We start from the raw sequence: 22,378 nt of genomic DNA on the forward strand, positions 1-22,378 counted from the left end.
AAAAAAAAACAAAAAAACAAGCCCCAGTTACTGAAGCAAATTCGATGAATTAGGCTATTCAGTTGCATTTTACAGTGAAAAGGAATGGAATTGTTAATGAAAAGATGTGAACAGAGACGACCATAAGCAAATCCACTCTAGGCACTGCAAATTGAGGCAAAGAAAAGTCTGCTTTAACTGTTTGTGTCAACTTGAGCAATAAAGCAGAGGAAAGCGGTAAGTTTGGAAAATAAGCCTGAGCAGTTACTGCTTGTTAACACAACTAATGTAAGATCTGGGGTTATATCTGTTGACTGCTTCTGACCTGTAGACATGGACTGAAAAAACACTCCAACAGTCAAAGTATAATAAACATTCACTTGACTTTCGAATTGCAGCTTCCTATTTATCTTGGAGAGAGGAGAACACAGATGCTCCGACTTTGAAAAAAGCTTCCCACCCTGCGCAGTTCACATAACCATTAACAGATTTAGTTGATAAGGAGATCAGTTTTTCACCTGTAACATGAGTATTGTCACATTTTTAGCGCAAAATGCTTTGGCATGACATTTCATTACATTACGTACTTTGTAGCTTGGTGTTTTGCGTCTGTATTTTGCTACAGTCATTTAACCCTCTACCGTCACAAGCACAGCATTATGCTGCCACCACCAAGCTTCACCGTGTAGATACAAGGCCTATATTAAATATTCTGTAGTAGTAGGAAAGTCGACTGTGTTCTGTTTCCACTCTTCTTAGTGTTGTCAAGCCCCCTTTGCAGTTGTGAGCTTTTATGAGTTTGGTCCTAGCACACTTGCCGTAGTTTATGATGTCATACTCCTTAAGGCAGGATCCTTTGCCATTCTGCGCATTTTCCATGGGTAAGAAGTAGTTGTGTGCTTTCATGCACAAATGTGAGTCAAGCCCCCTATTAGCTAATATTAGACCACCAAATATTGTTAGTATGAATATTACCTGATTTATTATTAGTTCCGAAATTCTAGCTTTGAATGATTTATGCTTATGATGCATATTAGTATAGACAGTAATTTTCCTAGCACATGGTTCAGAACATGTGGACATGTAAATCTTGCTAATATAGCTTACTTGCCTTATGTCTTTATGTTATGATTGTCATACTTTTGGAATATGCATGAATATTGAGTGATTTTGGCAACATGGCGATTCTGCAATAATTCTGTTTAGGATTATGAGTAAAATGCTGAGTTTTTATCTAATCAGACCATAGCACCTTCTTTCACTTTGCCTGCACTCCTTTTGGCAAACCATGCAACTTCTTCAGAGTTGCTGTAGACCTCCTGGTGGCCTCCCTAGCTGTCGTCCTTCTCAACACCAATACTCACTTTTTGAGGGTGGCCTGCTCAAGGCAGATTTGAAGCTCTTCCCAGCTTCCCCCATTTTTTTTATATGTACTTGTGTGCATATGTGTGTACATGCATGTGCACACTCCTACACTTAAAGGTACCGTATGTGATTGGTGATATGCACCCTTATTACAGACTGCTAAAGGGGTCTTATATTTACGCCCTCTAATGTAATAGTAATTAGGGTATTACAATTTGTGCTGCCTCATTTAGTGAGGAAAATGACTGCAATCAAGTTCTAATCCTCCCTCTAAGTCCTGAGACCATGAACTAATGAAACGGAAAGAGAGGTGTGTGTTTGTCCATGTTTGGGGGCGACAGTTTACGCAATCTCTCTCTGTCTCTCTCTTTCTCTGTTCTTGTCCTTGTTTCTCTATGATGCTCCGACCTCTCCTGTCTTATACTTTTTAAATTCCACTTGTGTGTCTCTCTTGATGACTATTTAATGTGCTGTCTATTTTTTGTATGGTTGATCAATCTTTGTCCCTGAATATAATAACACTGATGAATGTACATGACCTTATCTCTCAGCTCACTGTTCTGTCTCAATTTGTTTGGTTTCTCTTTTATTTGGTCAGTGCAGCTTAGAACCCTCTTTGCTTATTTAGGCCATGTCCACACTAATGTGAATACATTTGAAAATGTTGTTTACACATTAAAATACTTTACACGTTACACCTCTCAGTGTGTACTTTTAAACCTCTTCCTCATGCCCAGATGAGCTAAGCCACTGATTTGGTCTAGACAGTCATTAGACTGTCCTGACTGTATTGATCAGATAGGGTATTTACATCAATACGTCACTGCAAAGCACTGCTCTCCCTGACTACCTTTTTTTTAATAGAAAAACACACATTCCTCTTAGGCAGTCTGAATTACCCACAGAGGCTTAGTCACATACACAGACACACACAATTTAATTTGCCAAAAACAAGTCTGTGAAGCCAAATTTGTTTAAATTGCAATCCTTTAAATGATGGACTAAGAAATGTTAATCTAAGTTTTAATTGGGACAATTTAGAAGCCCTGTATTGTGGTCATGAAGTTAACGGTGCTTCTTGTAATTTAGAATAATTATAAAGGGGAACTCCACCAGTTTCACAGATTAAGATCAGTTTACTATTCATGAGGAGTACTACACAGCCTGTGAAAACAGCTGTATAATGTCTTCTGTGGCTCTGGAGGACTTTTGTCAAGTCTGAAGAAATGACCCCAGTGATATCATCAGGGTTACCTCAGCTAGGCCTTGGAGACTAACAGCAAGTTACTAAATTGCGGCATAGAAGGCCTCATTGATATCAGAATCTGCATATTCAGAGCATTTCTCAAATTATTATAACCATATTTTCTTGTATGATAATCATAATTTCTTTTGAAGTGTTCATAGACCAAAACAGTAATGACGTACTGCTTGAGTTTTTTGTTGTTGTTGTTTTGTTTTTTTTAAGTACAGTGCTTACCTTAGATTTTTAAATATTTCTTGCCCCGTTATTTTTCTTTCTGGTCGAGAGAGCGTTAATCAGTGAGATCATCTGGTATCTCTTGTGAATTTATTTGATTTTGTGCAGTAGTCCTCCACTGGGCAGTTTGTGTGAAATGTTGATTTCAGCATGCATTCTGGATAAACGGGTGTCACACTATTAATGCCATACCTTCCTAACAGTTCCTGTGCATGTATGTATGTATGTACAGTGGTGTGAAAAAGTGTTTGCCCCCTTCCTGACTTCTTTTTTTATTTTGCATGTTTGTCACACTTAAATATTTCAGATCATCAAACAAATTTAAATATTAGTCAAAGATAACACAAGTAAACACAAAATGCAGTTTTTAAATGAAGGTTGTTATTATTAAGAGAAAACAAAATCCAAACCTACATGGCCCTGTGTGAAATAGTGATTGCCCAACCTGTTAAAACATAACTGTGGTTTATCACACCTCATTTCCATTTCTTTAGCCACACCCAGGCCTGATTACTGTCACACCTGTTCTAAATCAAGAAATCACATAAATAGGACCTGCCTGACAAAGTGAAGTAGACCAAAAGATCTTCAAAAGCCAGACATCATGCTGAGATCAGAAGAAATTCAGTTCATCTATCAGTCTGGAAAAGGTTATAAAGCCATTTATAAAGCTTTGGGACTCCAAAATTACCCCAAGAGTGCAGCGACGACTCATCCAGGTCACAAAAGACCCCACAACAACATCCAAAGAACTGCAGGCCTCACTTGCCTCAGTTAAGGTCAGTGTTCATGACTCCACCATAAGAAAGAGACTGGGCAAAAATGGCCTGCATGGCAGAGTTCCAAGACGAAAACTACTGCTGAGCAAAAAGAACATTAAGGCTCGTCTCATTTTTGCCAGAAAACATCTTGATGATCCCCAAGACTTTTGGGAAAATACTCTGTGGACTGACGAGACAAAAGTTGAACTTTTTGGAAGGTGTGTGTCCCATTACATCTGGCGTAAAAGTAACACCGCATTTCAGAAAAAGAACATCATACCAACAGTAAAATATGGTGGTGGTAGTGTGATGGTCTGGGGCTGTTTCGCTGTTTCAGGACCTGGAAGACTTGCTGTGATAAATGGAACCATGAATTCTGTTGTGTACCAAAAACTCCTGAAGGAGAATGTCCGGCCATCTCTTTGTGACCTAAAGCTGAAGCGAACTTGGGTTCTGCAGCAGGACAATGATCCAAAACACACCAGCAAGTCCACCTCTGAATGGCTGAAGAAGAAAATGAAGACTTTGGCGTGGCTTAGTCAAAGTCCTCATCTGAATCCTATTGAGATGCTGTGGCATGACCTTAAAAAGGCAATTCTTGCTCGAAAACCCTCCAATATGGCTGAATTACAACAATTCTGTAAAGATGAGTGGGCCAAAATTCCTCCACAGCGCTGTAAAAGTCTCATTGCAAGTTATCGCTTGATTGCAGTTGTTGCTGCTAAGGGTGGCCCAACCACTTATTAGGTTTAGGGGTCAATCACTATTTCACACAGGGCCATGTAGGTTTGGATGTTGTTTTCTCTTAATAACAACCTTCATTTAAAAACTGCATTTTGTGTTTACTTGTGTTATCTTTGACTAATATTTAAATTTGTTTGATGATCTGAAATATTTAAGTTTGACGAAAATGCAAAAAAGTAGGAAGGGGGCAAACACTTTTTCACACCACTGTATGTGTAAGTGTGGCATCACAAGACTAATTTGCAAATTATCTGGAACCTATGTTTGATTTTCAAGGGATGTTATCAATGGGCACAGACCAAACGTACGTCCAGACCAAACCAAATTAAACATGTGCTCGGCAGATTTGTCTGGTTCCCAGGCTAGCATTTTATAAGAAGGAGAGAAAACTTGGCGGAGCAGAGAAAAAGACTGACTGGTCCCAGGGTAAGAGGTTCCTTAACCAAGAAACTGTACAGTAAGTTTCTGTTTTATGAGCAAAAAAGCCTGTGGTGGGCAGGACAATGTTGAAAATGAATTGCTCTCTATCTGAACGTGAATAACAAATCATCAGAGTTTGCATTAGCAATCGTAAATATGAAGTTATGCTTTAAGATCTGCATCAGGTTGGAATGTCTGTGGCCAGGAGATGTTTTGTAATCTCTTTTGCATTTAAAATGTAAAAATTTGATTTTTTTTTTTTTTTTTCAGTATGTATATGTCCTTCAATCAGGGCAGTGGATGTGGGTACAACAGTAGATGGTATTTGCTAAAGTTGGAGCAGAAGAAGCCTGAGGTAATAGGATTAGTGTCAGACTCTAATATTCAGCAGGCCCATTCCCACCAGGCTAGTGTAGCTCTGCCAAGACATACACACATGTAGAGAGACTTTGTCTCTCATGCATAATATCCATTAGCCACACATTCACATATGCTTCCATAAATACTGGCATACACGCATACAAACAATCCTTTGCATCCCTTATTCTTTAATGTTTATAATCAGACAGTCGTGCCTCTAAAGTTCTACAAAGAGGCTCACGTGTGATTTCTGAATAACTCGTGAAATACTGATCAAGTCAGACTTACACTTATTAAATTGGTACAAACATCCACTTGAACACAAGGATGAACTGATTACAATTTGGTTGTCAAAGGTCAAGGTCACTGTGACCTCACAAAACACGTTTTTGGCCAACTCAAGAACTGAACACAGTTGGTTGGACAATGACTTTGTGACCTCAAAATGACCTTGACAAACACATTTTTAGCCATGACGCAAGAATTGATGCAGTAATTAAGACAAAATTTCACACAGATGTTTAATGGGTTACAGCGATGAAGTGATGACATTTTTACCCAAAAGGTCAAAGGTCAACTTCAGTGACATGACATTGAATAGGTGACATGACTCAGAGGTCATTGTGATCTCAAAATAGGTTTTTAGCCATAATTTAAGAATTAATTGGGCGATTCCAGATTTCACATACATGTTGACTAGGACAACACGATGAGTAAACAATAACTAGCAAAGTACGGGCTTTCTTCCATCGCGTCCACTCTGCCTTTCACTTCCTGCCTCATTCTGAATTTCGAGCATCATCATAATCACATGACTTCAAACAACATATTGGAGTGTGCCTAGCTAATCTTGTGACCTAGTGATCTGTGAGTGAGTGAGTGAGTTTCATCTATGGCTCATAGAGAGGCTTTGCATCTAAAAATGCCAGGAGAAAAACAAAGCACCACATTTTGTGTAGCTGTACTCTATAAAAATCCATCTTTAAATAGTAATCAAGTACATGTGTGCCTGTTTAGCCAATATATCTATGATAATCCTTCATTAATCAGTTCAACAATGTATATCCACTAGGGCTGCCACTAACGTCAATTTTTCTATCAATTAATATAGCGACTATTTTACTGATTAATAGATTAAACGATACATTTTCCACCAAAACTGTACGTTTGAACTGGCAACACACATAAATACACACACTGGCACCATCAGTCAACGTAAAATAACCTAAACATTTTCTCAAACACTTATTCAATGGCATTTCTAAGGTAGCAGGCAGAGAACTTTGAGTGTATGAAACAGCTACAAGGACAAAAGATATTAAAAAGCTCTCCTTACTAATGAATAGACAACACTGTGGTTTCAGAAACGCAACCCGACGTCACACTGCGGTGGCCAATCAGGTGTTCACACTGCTCTACAGTCAGCCTGAAATATCACTGAAGCCAGGCGCTATCCTGGCAAGTTCAACTAGTCCCAGTTGTATCCTCGCTTGGTTTACTTTGTGTACCCAGCTTCGAAGTCTGTGTCTGGCTTGCAGTCTTTGATGAAAAATAGCAAAACCAAGAAGCTTCCTTTGGCTTGTGTTTATTTTTTTGAGAGAGAGACGAGAGACAGCGGTGGTAGAGCGACCTAGATAGTGAATGAGGAGAGGGAGCGCCGGTATGAATCAGTGTTATTTTCTGATAGTTTCACAGCGATTACGTTCTAAAGCACAAATAATGTCAAATATGTCATTATGAAGCATAAATTATGTAGTGATATTGAAGAAAAACCATGCGTTGGTTTAAAATTTTGATGCATTTTCAGTTTCAATGTCATCAATGACGTCAAGCAGCCCTAACATTCACTGGAATCATACATATGTATCATAAATATAGTGATAACAAAAAAAAAAAAAAAAAAATACACTTTATACCTTTTATTCAATTTCTTCCAAGTATGCACTACATATGAGTCTGGACAGATATGGATGTAAACTTCAACTTGACTGGTTGGCAGAGGCATACAACCCAATGGCGGTAATTCTAGTTTTCTTCTTAGCATATCTCGCCTTCTTCTCTGTTCTGTCTTCTCTGCTTTTTTCTTTCTGCTGTCTGCTCACTAGGCAACTACCAAACCCCTTTCACTTTCTTCACATCTCATCTGTCTTTCTCTTCTTTTCATTGTGTCTCTCATTTATCTTCTACGCTCTCCGAGGCATGAAGACTAGTGCTTCTTTATCAGTGAGCTGCAGCAGGGGGCATGTCACACTCTCTCTATCCTTTCCTCTTATCATCACTCCATTTCTCTTCCTGTGTCCCCGTGGATCCTTAAAAAGTCTTAAAACGTCTTAAATTTAGTTTTTCATATTCAAGGTCTAAAAATGTCTGGAATTGTAAGTGGGAAGGCATTAAATTTAATCTGGGGCAGAATGAATGAGCATTTCTATTTTTTTTTCTTCAGGTTTTATGTTTTATTTTACTGGTATTTTATATCTCGCAACAATGATCATCTGTTTGTACGGTTTGTACGTTAAATAGGTAGCGTGCACTCCGCTTGGTAGGTTGCAGTAGTATGCCTTGTGTACAGGCTGTGATCTGCATTTTAACCTAGAAGAACATGTTTATCCAGCTTCTGATTTGGGGGCTGCAGCGCGGAAAAGAAACACCAAGAACGCGACGCTGGAAGCAAGCAATGCAGGCTCAGCCATGGGTAAATGAAAATTTAATAAGAAGTTCCAGCGATTTGTACAAGGCGCGATGTGAACTTTGTCGCAAAACATTCAAACTTGGAACAATGGTAAGCACAGAATCTCAAAAGTACAAGCGCTATGCTAGCCCATCGAGTTATATGCTGCTGCTGGTAGTAGGCTGTAATGTGACGTACTAGAGATGATTTGTAGTACATTTACTTAAGTGTTTTACTTGAGTACAAATTCAAGGTACTTGTACTTTACTTGAATCTTTTCTTTTCATGCCGCTTTCTACTTTCTACTCCATTACATCTCAGAGACAAATATTAGACTTTTTACTCCACTACATTTGACAGGTTTGGATACTAGTAACTTTTCAGATGACTTTTCATACCCATCCTGTCCTCAGAAAAACATGGATCTCCAAAATTTGGTGATTGTGAACGTTTGTGATAAACTGAAGGATGAAGTGTTCATGTATGGGTTGAGAAAATTCTCCTACTTCTTAAGCTAAATAAACTATTTAAACCCCCTACCGCTTGGATTAGCTGGAAAATGCATCGTCACAGAGCTGAAAACAGGGCTGTTTTTCTGAGCTCATGAAAAGTTGTTTGAGATACGTGGTTCTCACAGGACAGCGACGCTACAAACATATGATTTTTATAGAATATGATGCATTGCTGTAGATTAAACTACCCAACAGTAAATGAAGGTAAAATTGCTCAACCTTAAACATCTACAGCAGTAAAATGCAACATACACATGCATTAACATTAATCCAGAAACATCAGATATAATAGGTAAACACTGACAGGGACTATTTTACTGCACAATGAGTACTTTTATTTTGATACTTTTAGTACATTTAGCTGATAATACTAACATACTTTAACTTAAGTAAGGTTTTGAATGCAGGACTTTTACTTGTAGTGGAGTATTTTCAGTGTGGTATTAGTACTTTTACTTCAGTAAATGATCTGAATACCACCACTGCCGCTCTGGCAAAGCCTTCAGCTACCATTCATCAGACTACCGCCATACAGTTTTATTTTCGATAATTCAATAAAACTCAATAACAGTGTATACTGTAGTCTAGTTTGATGATTTCATTTGCCACGGTGATGGTATTTTTTCCTTTTTAGAGGTATTAAAAAGGTCTTAAAAGTAATTAATTTTGTAAGAAAATGTGCAGATGCCTTGTCTTCTTCCTTAAGCCTCCACCATGCTCATCTTTCCTTCCCCTGCATTTTTGCCTTGACAGGAGTATTTGGTTTGTGCACCATCAGGCTGGCTGTGCTCCTTATCTTCATGCAGACTGCTTTTGTCCCTCAGTTCATAATTTGGTTCTGTTTTCTCTCCCTTGTGTTCACTCCACTTAGTATGTTGTTGTAGCTACATTTCTCTATAGGGCACACTCTCTTTGTTCATCGCACCTCTACTCCTCCCCCTATCTTTCTATTGCCTTTATCTTTTCCTCACACATCCACACTCCCTGATTACTCTTCCGTTTCATCTTCCTGACAAGCCAAACTTATAAATGTAAAACTGTTACTTCTCTTGTGGACAACATGCCTCAAATGAACTGAACTGAACATGTTTCAGATGATTAACTCCCATTAAATAACAGATATATAAAATCACCTTCATCCTGAAACATTTGTATTCTGATATGATGTGTAAGCACACATTATCGGTTTTTGTCTCTTTTTCCATCTTCTCCTGAGCATAAGACTGCCATACAGCCTATTTAGATGGGTGCGTCAGTACAGGATGCAGAAAAGTGACTTAGAGAAAACAAGAGATTATAAGTGTATTTCCAGAAGTTGTTGATTAATGCTTTTAATGTTTTCTGACTGACCAAGGTGACCAGTTCTTTCTTAGTGCTACCTTATTAAATGCTGCCTCAATTTTTTTTATTTAATACTGTTTTGATTTATAGTCAATTCCTAGAAATGTAGAATATGTATCAACCCCATATGTTAAATGTGAAGGAAATCTTAACCTTTTATGCCACTTTTATTTAGAATGTTTACTGGTCTCATGCCTTTGCAAATGCCAATACACAAAACAAATAAAATAAATATAATTTTATGCATTTACCTTCCTTTCAACCTAGAAAAGAAGATTCCAAACAGAGATATATTCAGTTTACAGTAAAGATGCTGCAATTGTATGTGTGAACACCATAGTATGCACCACATTAACCTTATATCAGCTCTCCGAGAGAGTTAATTAATAAGATCCACCTCATCAGAGAAAAGCCCACCCCGACCCAGTATCTTTTCTGTGTCCAGTAACACTGCAGAAATGACTTTGCAGACACCATGGTAACCATGGTATCCACTTGTGACAGCAGCAAGTTTTATAGGTCACAGTGTCATTCAATTAGGCTATTGATTAACTGATTTGTGTGTAAGTGAGACCCACATAAATAGAAATCCTGGACAGCACCGTTCTGGTCCTTTTGAAACATCATTGACCTCAATTGATTAGCAATTCATATGTGTGGAGCATTTTTGTAAATTTTGTAAGTAGTAACATCAGACCAAATATATATAAATCAAGTGATGAAGAACATACCATTTGGCCTTGAACCAAAGCTGGGGATAGAACTGAAGAAGAACAAATTTCCACCAACTTGCACAGATTTTTTTGTCTCGACAGTCAGAAAGGTGCACATACACAATGTCTCAGTAAATATAAAGAAAACCGACTGAGGGACAGGAAGGCTATGATTACAGCTGTGCCTCTAGGCAATTGCTGAAATACTGCAAGAAGATAAATTCTTGCATGTTCCTTTTTCCAAAACAAAAAGAGCTTGCCTTGCTAATTTCCACAATACGTGTTGAAATCAAAAAAGATACGGGGGTGGAGGGATTGCATAATTTGGATGAGATAGTGGATGGAGAGATGAGGGCAGAGGGCAGAACTTCAGGTGAACTGTGGGTCTGCTCTTCAGTGGATCCTAAAATAACAGCTACTCTGACTCATAGCACATAGCAGTAGTTTGCCAGTTGTGCACTGTTTACAGTCACTTTTGGTTTTATTATTGTTTCTCCCACTCACTCATGTGATGTCGGCATCCACATTCCTGTTGTTGATATCAAACATGTTTAAAATAATTGTAATGTGAATGACAGGAAGCGACTGGATGAGAAGGCAAATGTTTAGAGTCCTTCAACACACACACACACACACACACACACTATGATTTTATCTCCTGACTGTCAACACCAACTGACCCAGACTGGAACAAACTCTGTCCAACTGAGCAACTGAAGAAAAAAAAATGCATCTTTGCATTTTCAAGCAGCACTTGGATTTATTGTCTTACATAAGCACGAAGCCATTAAACCATGTGTTGAGAATCACTTGTCTAGACCAAACGACGCTTTGAGTCAAATTTGACCACTTGAGAGCAGCTTGCAAGTCTAGTCAGCGTTGCCGAGGGCGGCTGGCTGGCGAGGCCTGTAGATCATGTGTCATAAATTAGCTGATGAAATTAACATCTGCTTGCAGTGTAATCCTCTGAACCTCGCACTGTCAGCATTCCCATACACAATACAGTTCTTAGTTTACACTTCAGTACATCATACAGCCCCACAGCTCATTACACCACACTGAAGTATGTCTTCTCTCTCTCATACACAAACACTCACACACACACACACACATATATATTACTGTATTTGTGTGTTTGCAGTTAGACATGATGCACCATGGGGTATGAGATAAAGGCTGGAAAAGTACACATTGTTGCATCATTAACTCCAGTTAGCAATTGCCTGCCTGACTTAGCTTCCTTTAATGTCCTCTGCTACAAACGTGCTTTTCCACTGAATAGAGCAGCCTATTGTGGTGAGAAAATGTGAGAGGAATGGTGTAGTAAAGAGAGAGTAATAAAAGTAAAAGAACAGGTTTGAGAGGTCAGAAGGTTAAAAATACATTCTGTAAATTGATAATCAGTGAATGTGTTGTTAACTGTTGGTTAATCCAAGATTTCCTAATGCATCAGTAGCGATGTGTAGCTGGTTTTTAATACATATGTTTTTGCCTTTGTGTGGGCCTGTCATTCAGAGAGCTTAGAGCAATCAACATGTCTGGGTTGTTGGCACACTTGCGGGTGCACTAAATGTGTGTTTTGAAGTGGGAGATGTGTAAAATCCCTGGCACAGGCCGATTTTGAACAACACTGATGTTTTTACAGTAATGGCATGGGACTCTTTACTTTGTTTGCTTTGGAAAAGGGCAGCAGTAGTCCAGGGATTGCATTAGAGATGAGGGCTTTCACAGGCTGTCATTTCATCTGTCTCTCTTCATCTTTCTCTGCCTCCTCTCATGTTGCCCACTCCTCTCTTTCCTCCTCCACTCTGTCCTGAACAATGAGGTACAGCTGTTATTGCCCACTCTGCGTCCCACGTCATCTTGTTTTCGTCACTCACTTTCTTTATGGTGTTCTCCACTACAACGTCCTCATGCCAGTTCCTGGTAACCTCTTTTCTTGCACGTCAATACTCCTTTCTCTTGTTGCATTTGTGTTTCCTTGTTGCCACTTTATTTCCTTTCTTTTTCACCTTCTCTGCATAGCAATCACATCCTCACCTCTTCTGGCCTTGTGCCTCCTTTGTTCTTTCTCCTCTTTTCTCATCTCAGCCTCTGCTTTTCCACCAGTGATGACAGTAGATCATGCATATTGTTCTTATTGGTTGCTTCCACTCTTCAGATTGGTTTGTATCAGTGCTGTTTTGTACGCAGAGTCCCGGCACAGCAGGTGTCCTCAGCATGTTGCTCTTTATCTCAGCACTCTGTTGTTAGTTATCTAAAACATTCTGCCTGTTTACATTCTGCTGTTTCTCTCAATGTAACTGTCTCTTCATCTGTTGCATCTTTATCTTGAATTGACCTTTTCAATTTACACAACTTCTGCAAACACTTTTAGATGTGACAGGCATGCACACACTTTTTTATCACTTTGTTTTAGTACTTGATAAAACTATGACGTGTGCAGTCCCCATAAATTGGACACATTGTTGCTGAGACATTACAGACTGTACCTATAGACTTGTAATTGCCTGTTTCCCCATTAAACCATAACTAATATCTGAAATGTATTGGGATTTATGCACATCTGTATCATTAATATTTTTCCCAGTCAGAAAGATACAAGACCTTGATATTTCGCTCCATACACACATACATTAGAGTAGTCTGTGCCATAGTTCTCAGACAGACATACACACAAGGCAATAGAGTATACAGTCCTAAACAGACACACACTCATCCAGCAGGTCCTTGTGCTGAAGGTAATTATGCAGGTTAGATGACAGCTTTTCCATTAAGCCACTCTTCACTAGTTTGATTGCACTGTAATGACAAAGAACTAATTACCATGACAAGTATTCTTTCCAGTGATTTGCTAGAGACAAAGAGTTGTCATTACAATATTCTGCTTCTCAAAGGACCCAAATTTTTTTTCTGTGGGGTTTGTGCGGCTCTTCGAGCGGACTGCACGGGCAGGAGTACACAAGCATGCCCAAATGTCAAGTTTGTGCATAATAGATTATAAAGGAGATTTGGTCACTGAGCGAGCTTGTGTTTGTGTAGTTCAGTACACTGACCTGCTTTCAAAAGGTTGGAGGAGGAGGGTCAAGCAACATCACATAATAACAATAATTAATTTGTGGAGAAAATCAAAGCCAACTTAAGTGGGAGAGCCAGAATTGATCACTTGGTGATTTAAGGGTGCATGACTGATTTAAATTCAAAGAACACTTTCATAATACAGAAAGTGCTCTTTACATTCTTTAAAAAAATAAATTTAAAAAATCATATAATTAAGTTTTTTAATTTACTTTGTAACACAACAATTTTTTTTAAAAGTTGGCCATACTGTTCACAGGAAAGTTTTGATTGTACATGGATACCCCTCTGATTTATTTGCAAACAAACTTTTCCGTGCTGTTGTGTTTGCCTCTGCCTCTACCTTTGCGTCACTCCACAGAAAATAAATGAATGTGTGTTTTCTCACAGAAATGTGTCGGCTCTAGTCTACCATCCAACTTTTGCTTGCTTTTCTACAGTATTGTCAAGGATTATTTTTCCTGTGCTGTCTTCTGCGTAAGATGAATGGCAGTGGTTGCACATGCTATGTGTTAGATGTATACATCAAAGTCGGAAATGGAAACATGTCTGAGTTTCTTTTTCTTTTTGTCAAAAGTGATTCTAAAACAATGTGAGGGTGATACAAGTGAATGTCCTTTTCAGCTATTTTTGCCAGTACATTATATTGCCAACCTGAGCAGAAATTGATAACATTAAGAATTATTTGTTGATTTACCTTTTCATTAAGCAGTCCAATTATATGAATTATATTAGGTACTTTTTAAAAATTAACTGAATGGTACAGACAATAGTATTTTTTGCTCAGAGCGCCTCTATATGGACTTGGCTTTATGTGTTTGTTCTTGTCATATACTGTGAATTGGGTTTGGGTTTATCTCTTAATCTGCAGTTTATATTACCCTTCATAATGGAAATGCAATGTGTAGTTGTGGTTTCAGACTGTAAGACAGAAGTCACACAAGAATATAGTATACATCTTAAGACTTTGTACATTGAGAGCCCATGAAGTAGTGCTTTCGTACCAGCACAGCAACCAAAGATTAGTTTTAAAATCAGTGTAGTTTTCATTTATCATTACACCTTCTCTACTGGATGGTCCTTAATCGTCCAGGAAGTTGAAGAAGTAGTTCACCACATTTGTCAGTATCTACTCACCGTCATGTCAGTATTAAATGCAAGATATTACTGGAATAAAGCCAGTCAGTGCAGTGCATAGCTGGACCATGGAATAGTTAGATCAGCTAGAAGGAGGCCACTGTTTAACCAAAAAAACTCTATTTGACAGCAGACCAAAGTTTGCAAAAAATGCATGAAAGACTGATTGCATAAGGCAAAAGATTCTATCATCCGCTGAAACGAGAACTCTTCAGCTGTAATGCAAAGTGCTAGGTTTGGGAGAAGCTGGACCAGACTATGAAGCATGTTAGAGAGAGCACAGCTAAGTTATTATCACCTACAAAATCAAACTTGGAATACCTACAGAACAATAATGTGAAAGCCCGTACTCACCGCCCCAAAACCAGACTTGAATCCCTTTACAAAATGTTCCCCCCAAATCCAGATTTGCTACAACAGTGCAGACATATCCAAGAAGAATCAAACCTCTAATTGCTGCCAAAATGTTCAACCTCCCTGTATTTGCTCAGGAGAGGAGAAGAAAACTGAAAAATAAATGTAATTTGTAGCTTTTATTTATTAAAAAAAAAAAAAATCTCAAGAAAACATTTTAAATTATTTCATTTGGAATTCAGTGTACAATACCACCAGTGACTGGAAATTTCACTTTGGTTGAATAGTTTGTGAAGTAGTAGTCACAGTGCTTGACACAATATGAGCAGCTCATTTACAGTTAGTCGGTTGGTTTAATATCTTTGTAACCCATGGTCTTTCTTCCAAAAAGCTGACCTCAGGCGCCATCCTAACTGTAATTTTTCCAATCTCCATTTTCTTTGTCCTACCACAGTTGGCCCTGGAGGACCCGGTGCACAGCGTTTCTCTCCAGCAGTTTGTCTATGAGAAGCTGAAGGCGCAGCAGGCCCTGATGGGGGACCAAGGCTTCGGGGTCCTGATGGAGACGGTGGACACGGAGCTTGTCAGGCAGCTCCAGGAGTTCCTCCAAGGCCTCTGAATCACGTCTACAATATTTCGCTACCTTACACAAACATCTTTGCCCAATGCTACCCTTTTCCCCTCACTTTTGAAAATGTACTGGAAAGGCTAACAATCTGCCCGACGTGTGGACTCCTAATCCAAACCTTCCCAACCTCTACCCATGCTATGCCTTATCTATATTCAGACCTAGCCTTGTCGACTGTCTTCAGCTGTCACACCCTTTGTCCTGTTCTCTATTATCTGGATTCCTTTACATCCTTTTTTTTTGTTTTTATCAAGATGGGGTCTATGTGGGTACTTAAAAATGTAAAAGTACCTTCACATTTTCAAAACACCCACATAAAAACATCACAACACTAGAGCTTCCACACAATTCTTGAAGTTTCTTCTCTTTCTGTGGTTTTAAAGTGGAATGGGTAGTTGAGGAGTATATAGGAAAAAACACCTGAAGGTGCCAGAGCGGAAGCCTCGGACTATTTTCTACAGGAAAAAAAAGTACAGACTGTAGCTGAAATATTGATAAATCGTACCTAAAGGACCTAAAGCAGTGTTTACAGAATCTATTCTTAAAAAGAGAAAAAAAGAAATGTAATTTTGTAAGTATGTAAAGTATGATGTTCTGCATGACAATATTTTGCTTTTTAGTTTTTTACTTTGTGTTAATTTCTCTTCCATTTTCAAAAAAGATAATTTTGTCATAACCAGAGGTCAAATTGAAGTAACTACTGAGAGAACTCGAAGGTGTTTTTCTTTCTTTTTGAGTTGGGTTAGAGGGAATTTTTCTTGATTGTAAAATGGGTTAAAATGGGTTTTGTTGATTTGTAAGAGTGCTGAACCACATTTTCATATATATATATATATATATATATATATATATATATATATATATATATATATATATATACACTGCTGCTAATTGATGGTGTATCGGAGCACTTTAATAACCAAAAACTGTTTAACATGTTTTCATCTTTTTCTCAATGGTACATCTTCTCACATCATTGGACTTTAACAGAGTGGTAGAAGGCCTTAGAGCAGTGTGGCAGGATTGTGCAAATTAGGCTTTAGTTGCATTAAGACCCTCATCTTGAATTGTTGCTGTATTTCATGTCTCAGTGCTAACTTGTACAAAATACTGACTGACAACAAAAAAAGTAACATGCCATTAGGTTGTGTCTTTATTATTTCATTTGAAAGAATTTGATGAATTTTGACTGAAGTGGCTTTTAAAGAAGTGACATTGTGAGCCACTGTGACTTTCTGAGTCAAAATACATCGTGTTGCGTGTAGCTGCCCTGCAGCTTTTTCAGTTTTTATGATTTGGACAGTCGTTAATGGTTTTTTAGTGGTAGAGATGAAGCTTTGATATATTTGATTTGACAGAAGAACCAGTTTTTCCTTTAAGTTCTCTCAGAAGAATTGATTATTTGGAATTATTTGTCAAACCTATAATATAAAGAAAAATAATAAATGACTGAATATTGGCACTGAAGTTCTATAATCATTAACTGAAAACATTTATACAATTGGCATGTGGATCTGTTTCACACAGAATCCAAAACGGTCTAGAAATATATCTTGTTTGTAATTTGAAACATAGAGAAAAAACGAGATTTACTCTGGGGTCACCCTGCCTTTATAATCTATTCTGGAATTTATGGATTAATATGGTTTTATTTGCTCTCATTAGGTTGGTCAACCTCCCTGGGACGGAGATAATCCTGACACTAGCTCCTTTGACACTGTGATAGAGTTGAGTAGCGGTCAGAATTACGGCCTTATGCTTTCAGCCTTACCTATCCTTGAAACTCAAAAGACCTTTCTTACAATTATGTTCATTTCTTAACTAGTTTAACAGTAGAGGATTTCTGTACTCGTATTCTGTTAATGATGGTAATTATGAAGTTTAGAACACAACACACAGTAGAGAGATGTTTTGGGTTATAAGTTTGGTTATGTTTTGATGGAAAATAATCCTTGTTGCTTTTTTCAAAGCCTTCAATAAAATGCAGTAATCAGCCAAAATATTAGTGTGTGTATTTCCGTTACTGATTTTAAGAAGCATGTAAATGAAAACACCAATCATATTGGGTGCTTGATACTGTATATTATCTGCTGTCCGATTCTTTGGAGTGTGTTTATTTCAAGCAGATCAGACCAACATGGCACTGGCACTAACATCAAGTTTAATAACTGACTGATGGACTTGAAGACAAACTGTTACCCTGGATACTGCACCACTGAGGACCTAAATGTTGATAGTAGTGGAAAGGGGGAGGGGGAGTGTCTCAGTGCACTGAAAAAGCAATTTCATGGCAAGCATATACTGTCGGGTATGAACGCGGTATACTTGACATGCAAGCTATGACCAGTTTGGGAGTGACCTTGGAAAAAGAGGAAAACAGTTGATTAGATAATAGGGAGATAGCCACAGAGAAGTAATTGCACTAATTGGAAAATGGCATGGGAGTACCCAGAGAAAGGGAGGGAAATGAATTGACTAGGAATGGGGAAACAACACTAGTCCACAGCCATGCTAGCAGCTCTGTAAGGCTGTACTTTGGCACAATGGTGCTTTGAGCAAAAAGCTAATGTCTGCAAGCACTGCAAACATGCTCATAATGCATGTATAATGCACAGCTGAGGCTGATGGTAATGTCATTTTTACTAGATGAAAAGTTGAGGTGATAACCAAAGTGATTACAGTTCATCCCGGGGGGGCATGAATGTGTGTACCAAATGTCATGACAGTTTATCCAACAGTTGTTGAGACATTTCTGTTTAAATCATAAATTTCAACCTCATGGTGGCGGTAGAGGAAAAGTCAGGGGATCAGTCATTAGGATGTGGACCATGAATGTTGGTACAAAATTTCATGGCAGTCGAGACCAAAGTGGTGGACCGACCAACGAAAATTGCCATCCCTAAAGCCGTGGAACTTTCTCTTACTAATACCATAAGTAACTCTTGAACATTACACAGTAGAAATCAATGTATTATTCAACAAAAGATGACCCTTTATTATGACCTCTGACAGATCAAAAAAGCAATATTCCATTCTCTGTATTGCTCTCAGGGAATTATGTAAATGCTGCAGCAGTCAGCAAATGTTGCAGTAATAAACAAGTGGGAGACTTTTTAAATGGTTGCATATGTAGCTCTTGTACCAGCAGTGCTGCTCAGTAACTACAGGCTCTACAAAGCGAATAAATCTAGTGCATTTTTCTACAGACTGACAACGTCTCCCTTAAGTTTGGCTACAGACTCCAGGACAAGAAAACAAAATGCAACAGTTGCCAGCATCGACCCATTTGTCTTAAGTGCTCGAGAATAAATGTACTTCTGGCAACTGGTCACTTGAGTGGTTTATAGAGTGCAAAGAGACGATTAAGGATTCTACACCCATCTTCACTTCCCGCCCTGCCTTTTCTTCCTCTGCAGCACCATTAATCCAAGGGACTTGGCCATTCATTTTCCTCTTCCGTGCTTTCATCCTCACTCCTATTACACTTACTACCAGTGTAGTCCTTTAGAGACAGATAAGAGCCACAGGTAGACTGTTGGTGAGGCTTTGTGTTATCCTGTGGAATGCCAGGGGAGAGCAGGACGATTAGCTTTAATCTATAACTTGCATTCTTCATTGGATTAGTTTCCCACTTCAAAGATTATCATTACAGCAGCATGTTTCTCCCTCTAAATCTTTGGGTAATTATTCATTTTGACTAAGTATTTTAAACATTTTCTGCATGTGGAAAGCAATGTAAAATATCAATAACAAAATAAAAGCTTTAAATGGAACTGTTACACTTCCAAGTTCTTCCCCTCAACCTTTCAACCACCCTTGGTGTGGAGTTGCTCTACAAAAAGAGAGCTATAAGGAGTAGTAGTGAAATAAAGAAGTACACTATGTTGTAATGTTTACACTACACTATTTTGGCATTTAATATACAAGAAATCAAAAATTTCCAAATAGCTGTCAAAAATATTTTAGCACACATTTAAACAGTAGTTCGACATTTTGGGATACACAGATATTCACTTTGTTGTCAAAAGTTAGATCTCTCATGTCTGTACAATAAATATGAAGCTATAGCCAAAAAAAAAAAGCTGCTTAGCTTAGCATAAAGACAGGGAAAACCAAAGGTGTTGTTTTTACACTTTGTTTTTGTAAGGATTAAACAGTCGAGATACAGTGTATTAATTAGTGAACTTTAGAGGTGCTGGCAGGCGGATATTGTTACCTTTGGACAGAGCCAGGCTATCTGTTTCTGCATGCTTCCAGCCTTTGTGCTAAGCTAACTGGCTGATTTATAGTTATCGCATGAGATTTGAGAATGGTATCAATCAACTCATCTAACTCTTGGAAATAAAGCAAATAATTGTAAGCCTATCGAACAATCCCTTTAATACTTTTTGTCTGAAACCTGAGATGTTCCTATCCATCACACCACCATTCAAAATTTCAGTGTGTGAAGGAAACAGGAACAGCAGTTTTCAAGTAATGAGTTCTTGATTCTTTTCTCTCCAAATGCGTATGCTGTATTGATGAATGTGATGTTATATGAATCAAAGTAGCTTGCCATATTTTTATTGTATATACAGTATACTAATGTAACAATCCTGTTGAGTCAATGCAGTTGACTAGTACCCAAATACTGGTGATATCTCTACAGACTAAACTTTAGTCCATAGTGACAGTGTTGAGGATCTCTTTGAATCCCGTTTGTCCTTTCGTGTTGAACAACCATGGCAATGTCTGTCTCCTCAACCACTGTTCAATGAGTAACATCACCAAATTTACCCATGTTGATCACTGAGACTCCTGCCACACATAAGAAAAACACCAGACATCTCTCAAAGTCACCGAGAGCTTTTCATTGAGCCTTCGAGCCTGGAACAGGCCATTCTCTTGAGTGTCTGACTTAAAAAGTAAGGATAAGTAAAATGCTTTTTTTATCTTACAGATGTGGAAAATCTCTCTCGCTTTAAGAATACTTTGAACATGTCCTTCCTTTCCCGTGCTTTGACAGTTACCTGTCATTCTGATTGTGTGAGGGCTTTTGTAGCAGGAAAGTATCAGTGACAGTGTGTGGGTGAGTGAGTATTTGTCTCTGTGTATTGATTCTGATTAGAAGTGGCGGCTCTTGTCTGCCTGTTGAAGCCTGTAATTAAAACCTAAGGTTCCAAGCATGTGGGATCATTATGTGGTCATACAGCATGCCTTTTGAATGTAGGTGTATGGGTACCACCATGGGTATTCAAGCTTGAATGTCCCTGTGTGCACCCGTATTTGTGTGTGTAACATCTTGCTCATGTTCGTCACTAAAGAGTGTTAGAGGAATGTGAAAAGTCCACTGATTAAAGTGTCACTTTGGTCCACTGATTAATGAGTTTCACAGGGTAAGTGAGACACTTGTATAGAGAAAACTAACAATGGCTTTTAAACTCCTTAAACCCATTCTGACTCTATTCAAATAGCATTCACAGATTACCACATATTATGCATGAATGGCACCATGTGGACTATGTGTGTGTGTTTAATGTTGACAGACAAAGACAAAGTGTTCCTTAAAGTTAACAAAGGGGTTAGATTTAAGTTGGCATCAAAATTACACAAAAATATAGGGGGAGAGTGCTGATGTCCAACCTCAGACTTTAATGAATTGATAGATCAATTAATCAATTAATTGATGGACGGAAAAACCTTTTCTTTGTCTTATGTGATAATAAACTGAATATAGTGTTGGTTGGACAAAACAAGCACTTTGATGACATCACCTTGGACTTTAGGAAATTGTAATGGGCATTTTCACTATTTTCTGACATTTTGACAAAGTTTAATTGATTGATTGAGAAAATATTTGGCAGATTAATCTGTATTAAAAATAATCATTAGTTCACCCTTTCTTTGATGTACTCTTTGGCAAGTATTTGACACTCAACCTAATGCTTAACACAACCAAATGCTTTCATATATCACCATCATTACATGTGAGAAAATACTGTCACACAACTTGTTCTTTGCACTAGCCATCAGCAGTATGTCAGCATAACCCAATGCAAATAAATATTTGATGAAAAGTTAAATCACAGGGTGATGAGAGAGTACAACAAAAATAAAATGTCATATTCTGTCAACACTCTCGGAATGTACTTCTCATCTCAGAGTATTACAGTATTTATTATGCTGCAGGCTGCAGGGAGAGCAGCCAATACTAATCAGACAGGTGGGCACTAGGTGTTCCTCTGGTAATAATGTAGTCTGTTTCTGTCTCATCTCACTCCTGCTCATATAGTGTAGACTAGTAGTTGCAGCCTAGATCTAGATATCAACCCTCAGTACCTTTTTGATTAACAACTAAAATATGTCTGTGGCATTGAGTATCAAAAACTATCAAATATCTTTAGTAAGTTTGACATGCTCTGTCAAATTTTTAATCCTATTTTATTATTCTTTGATCAAATACTTTTGATCTAAATCAGGAAATTTATCATTTTAGCCTGTATTTTATTTAGGCAAATCTCGTGATGAATGAAAAATATATTTCTCAGTGGAAGTGGAAATAGGATAGTTTTGGTTTCGGTGGTTGAAGAAAATCTCAAAGGATATTTAGTCCTAGTTATTTCTTGCAGGTTAAATTGTGTTTTTGTCAAGAATAGTGTGTTTTGGGGCTATATGTAAAGGTTTTCCTGGCACTGGACATAGGAGCACTGTATTGATCATCTATAAGGGCCAAGGGTCCTGGTGACCTTTGAGATTGCTTATTTCCATCTAACTGCTGATGCCTTTAAACCGAGCAGAAACCAATCATCTGTCCCTTTGTTCTGCAGCACAGTATGCCAAGTCTTTTTTTCCCTTTCAA

General features: G+C 38.1%; 1 protein-coding gene across 1 annotated transcript in view; it reads left to right on the forward strand.

Annotated features, from left to right (window-relative positions):
• Positions 1-17,540, forward strand: part of ipo11 (importin 11) — a 122,376-nt gene extending 104,836 nt beyond the window's left edge. Inside the window, exon 30 of the mRNA XM_044196091.1 lies at positions 15,367-17,540. Within this exon, the coding sequence (XP_044052026.1) occupies positions 15,367-15,531 (165 nt within the window). The 3' untranslated portion in view covers positions 15,532-17,540. The remainder of the gene's footprint in view (positions 1-15,366) is intronic.
• The last annotated feature ends 4,838 nt before the right edge of the window (positions 17,541-22,378 follow it).

Source organism: Siniperca chuatsi, linkage group LG5 (genome assembly GCF_020085105.1).
Source record: "Siniperca chuatsi isolate FFG_IHB_CAS linkage group LG5, ASM2008510v1, whole genome shotgun sequence".
Classification (NCBI taxonomy): Eukaryota; Metazoa; Chordata; class Actinopteri; order Centrarchiformes; family Sinipercidae; genus Siniperca; species Siniperca chuatsi.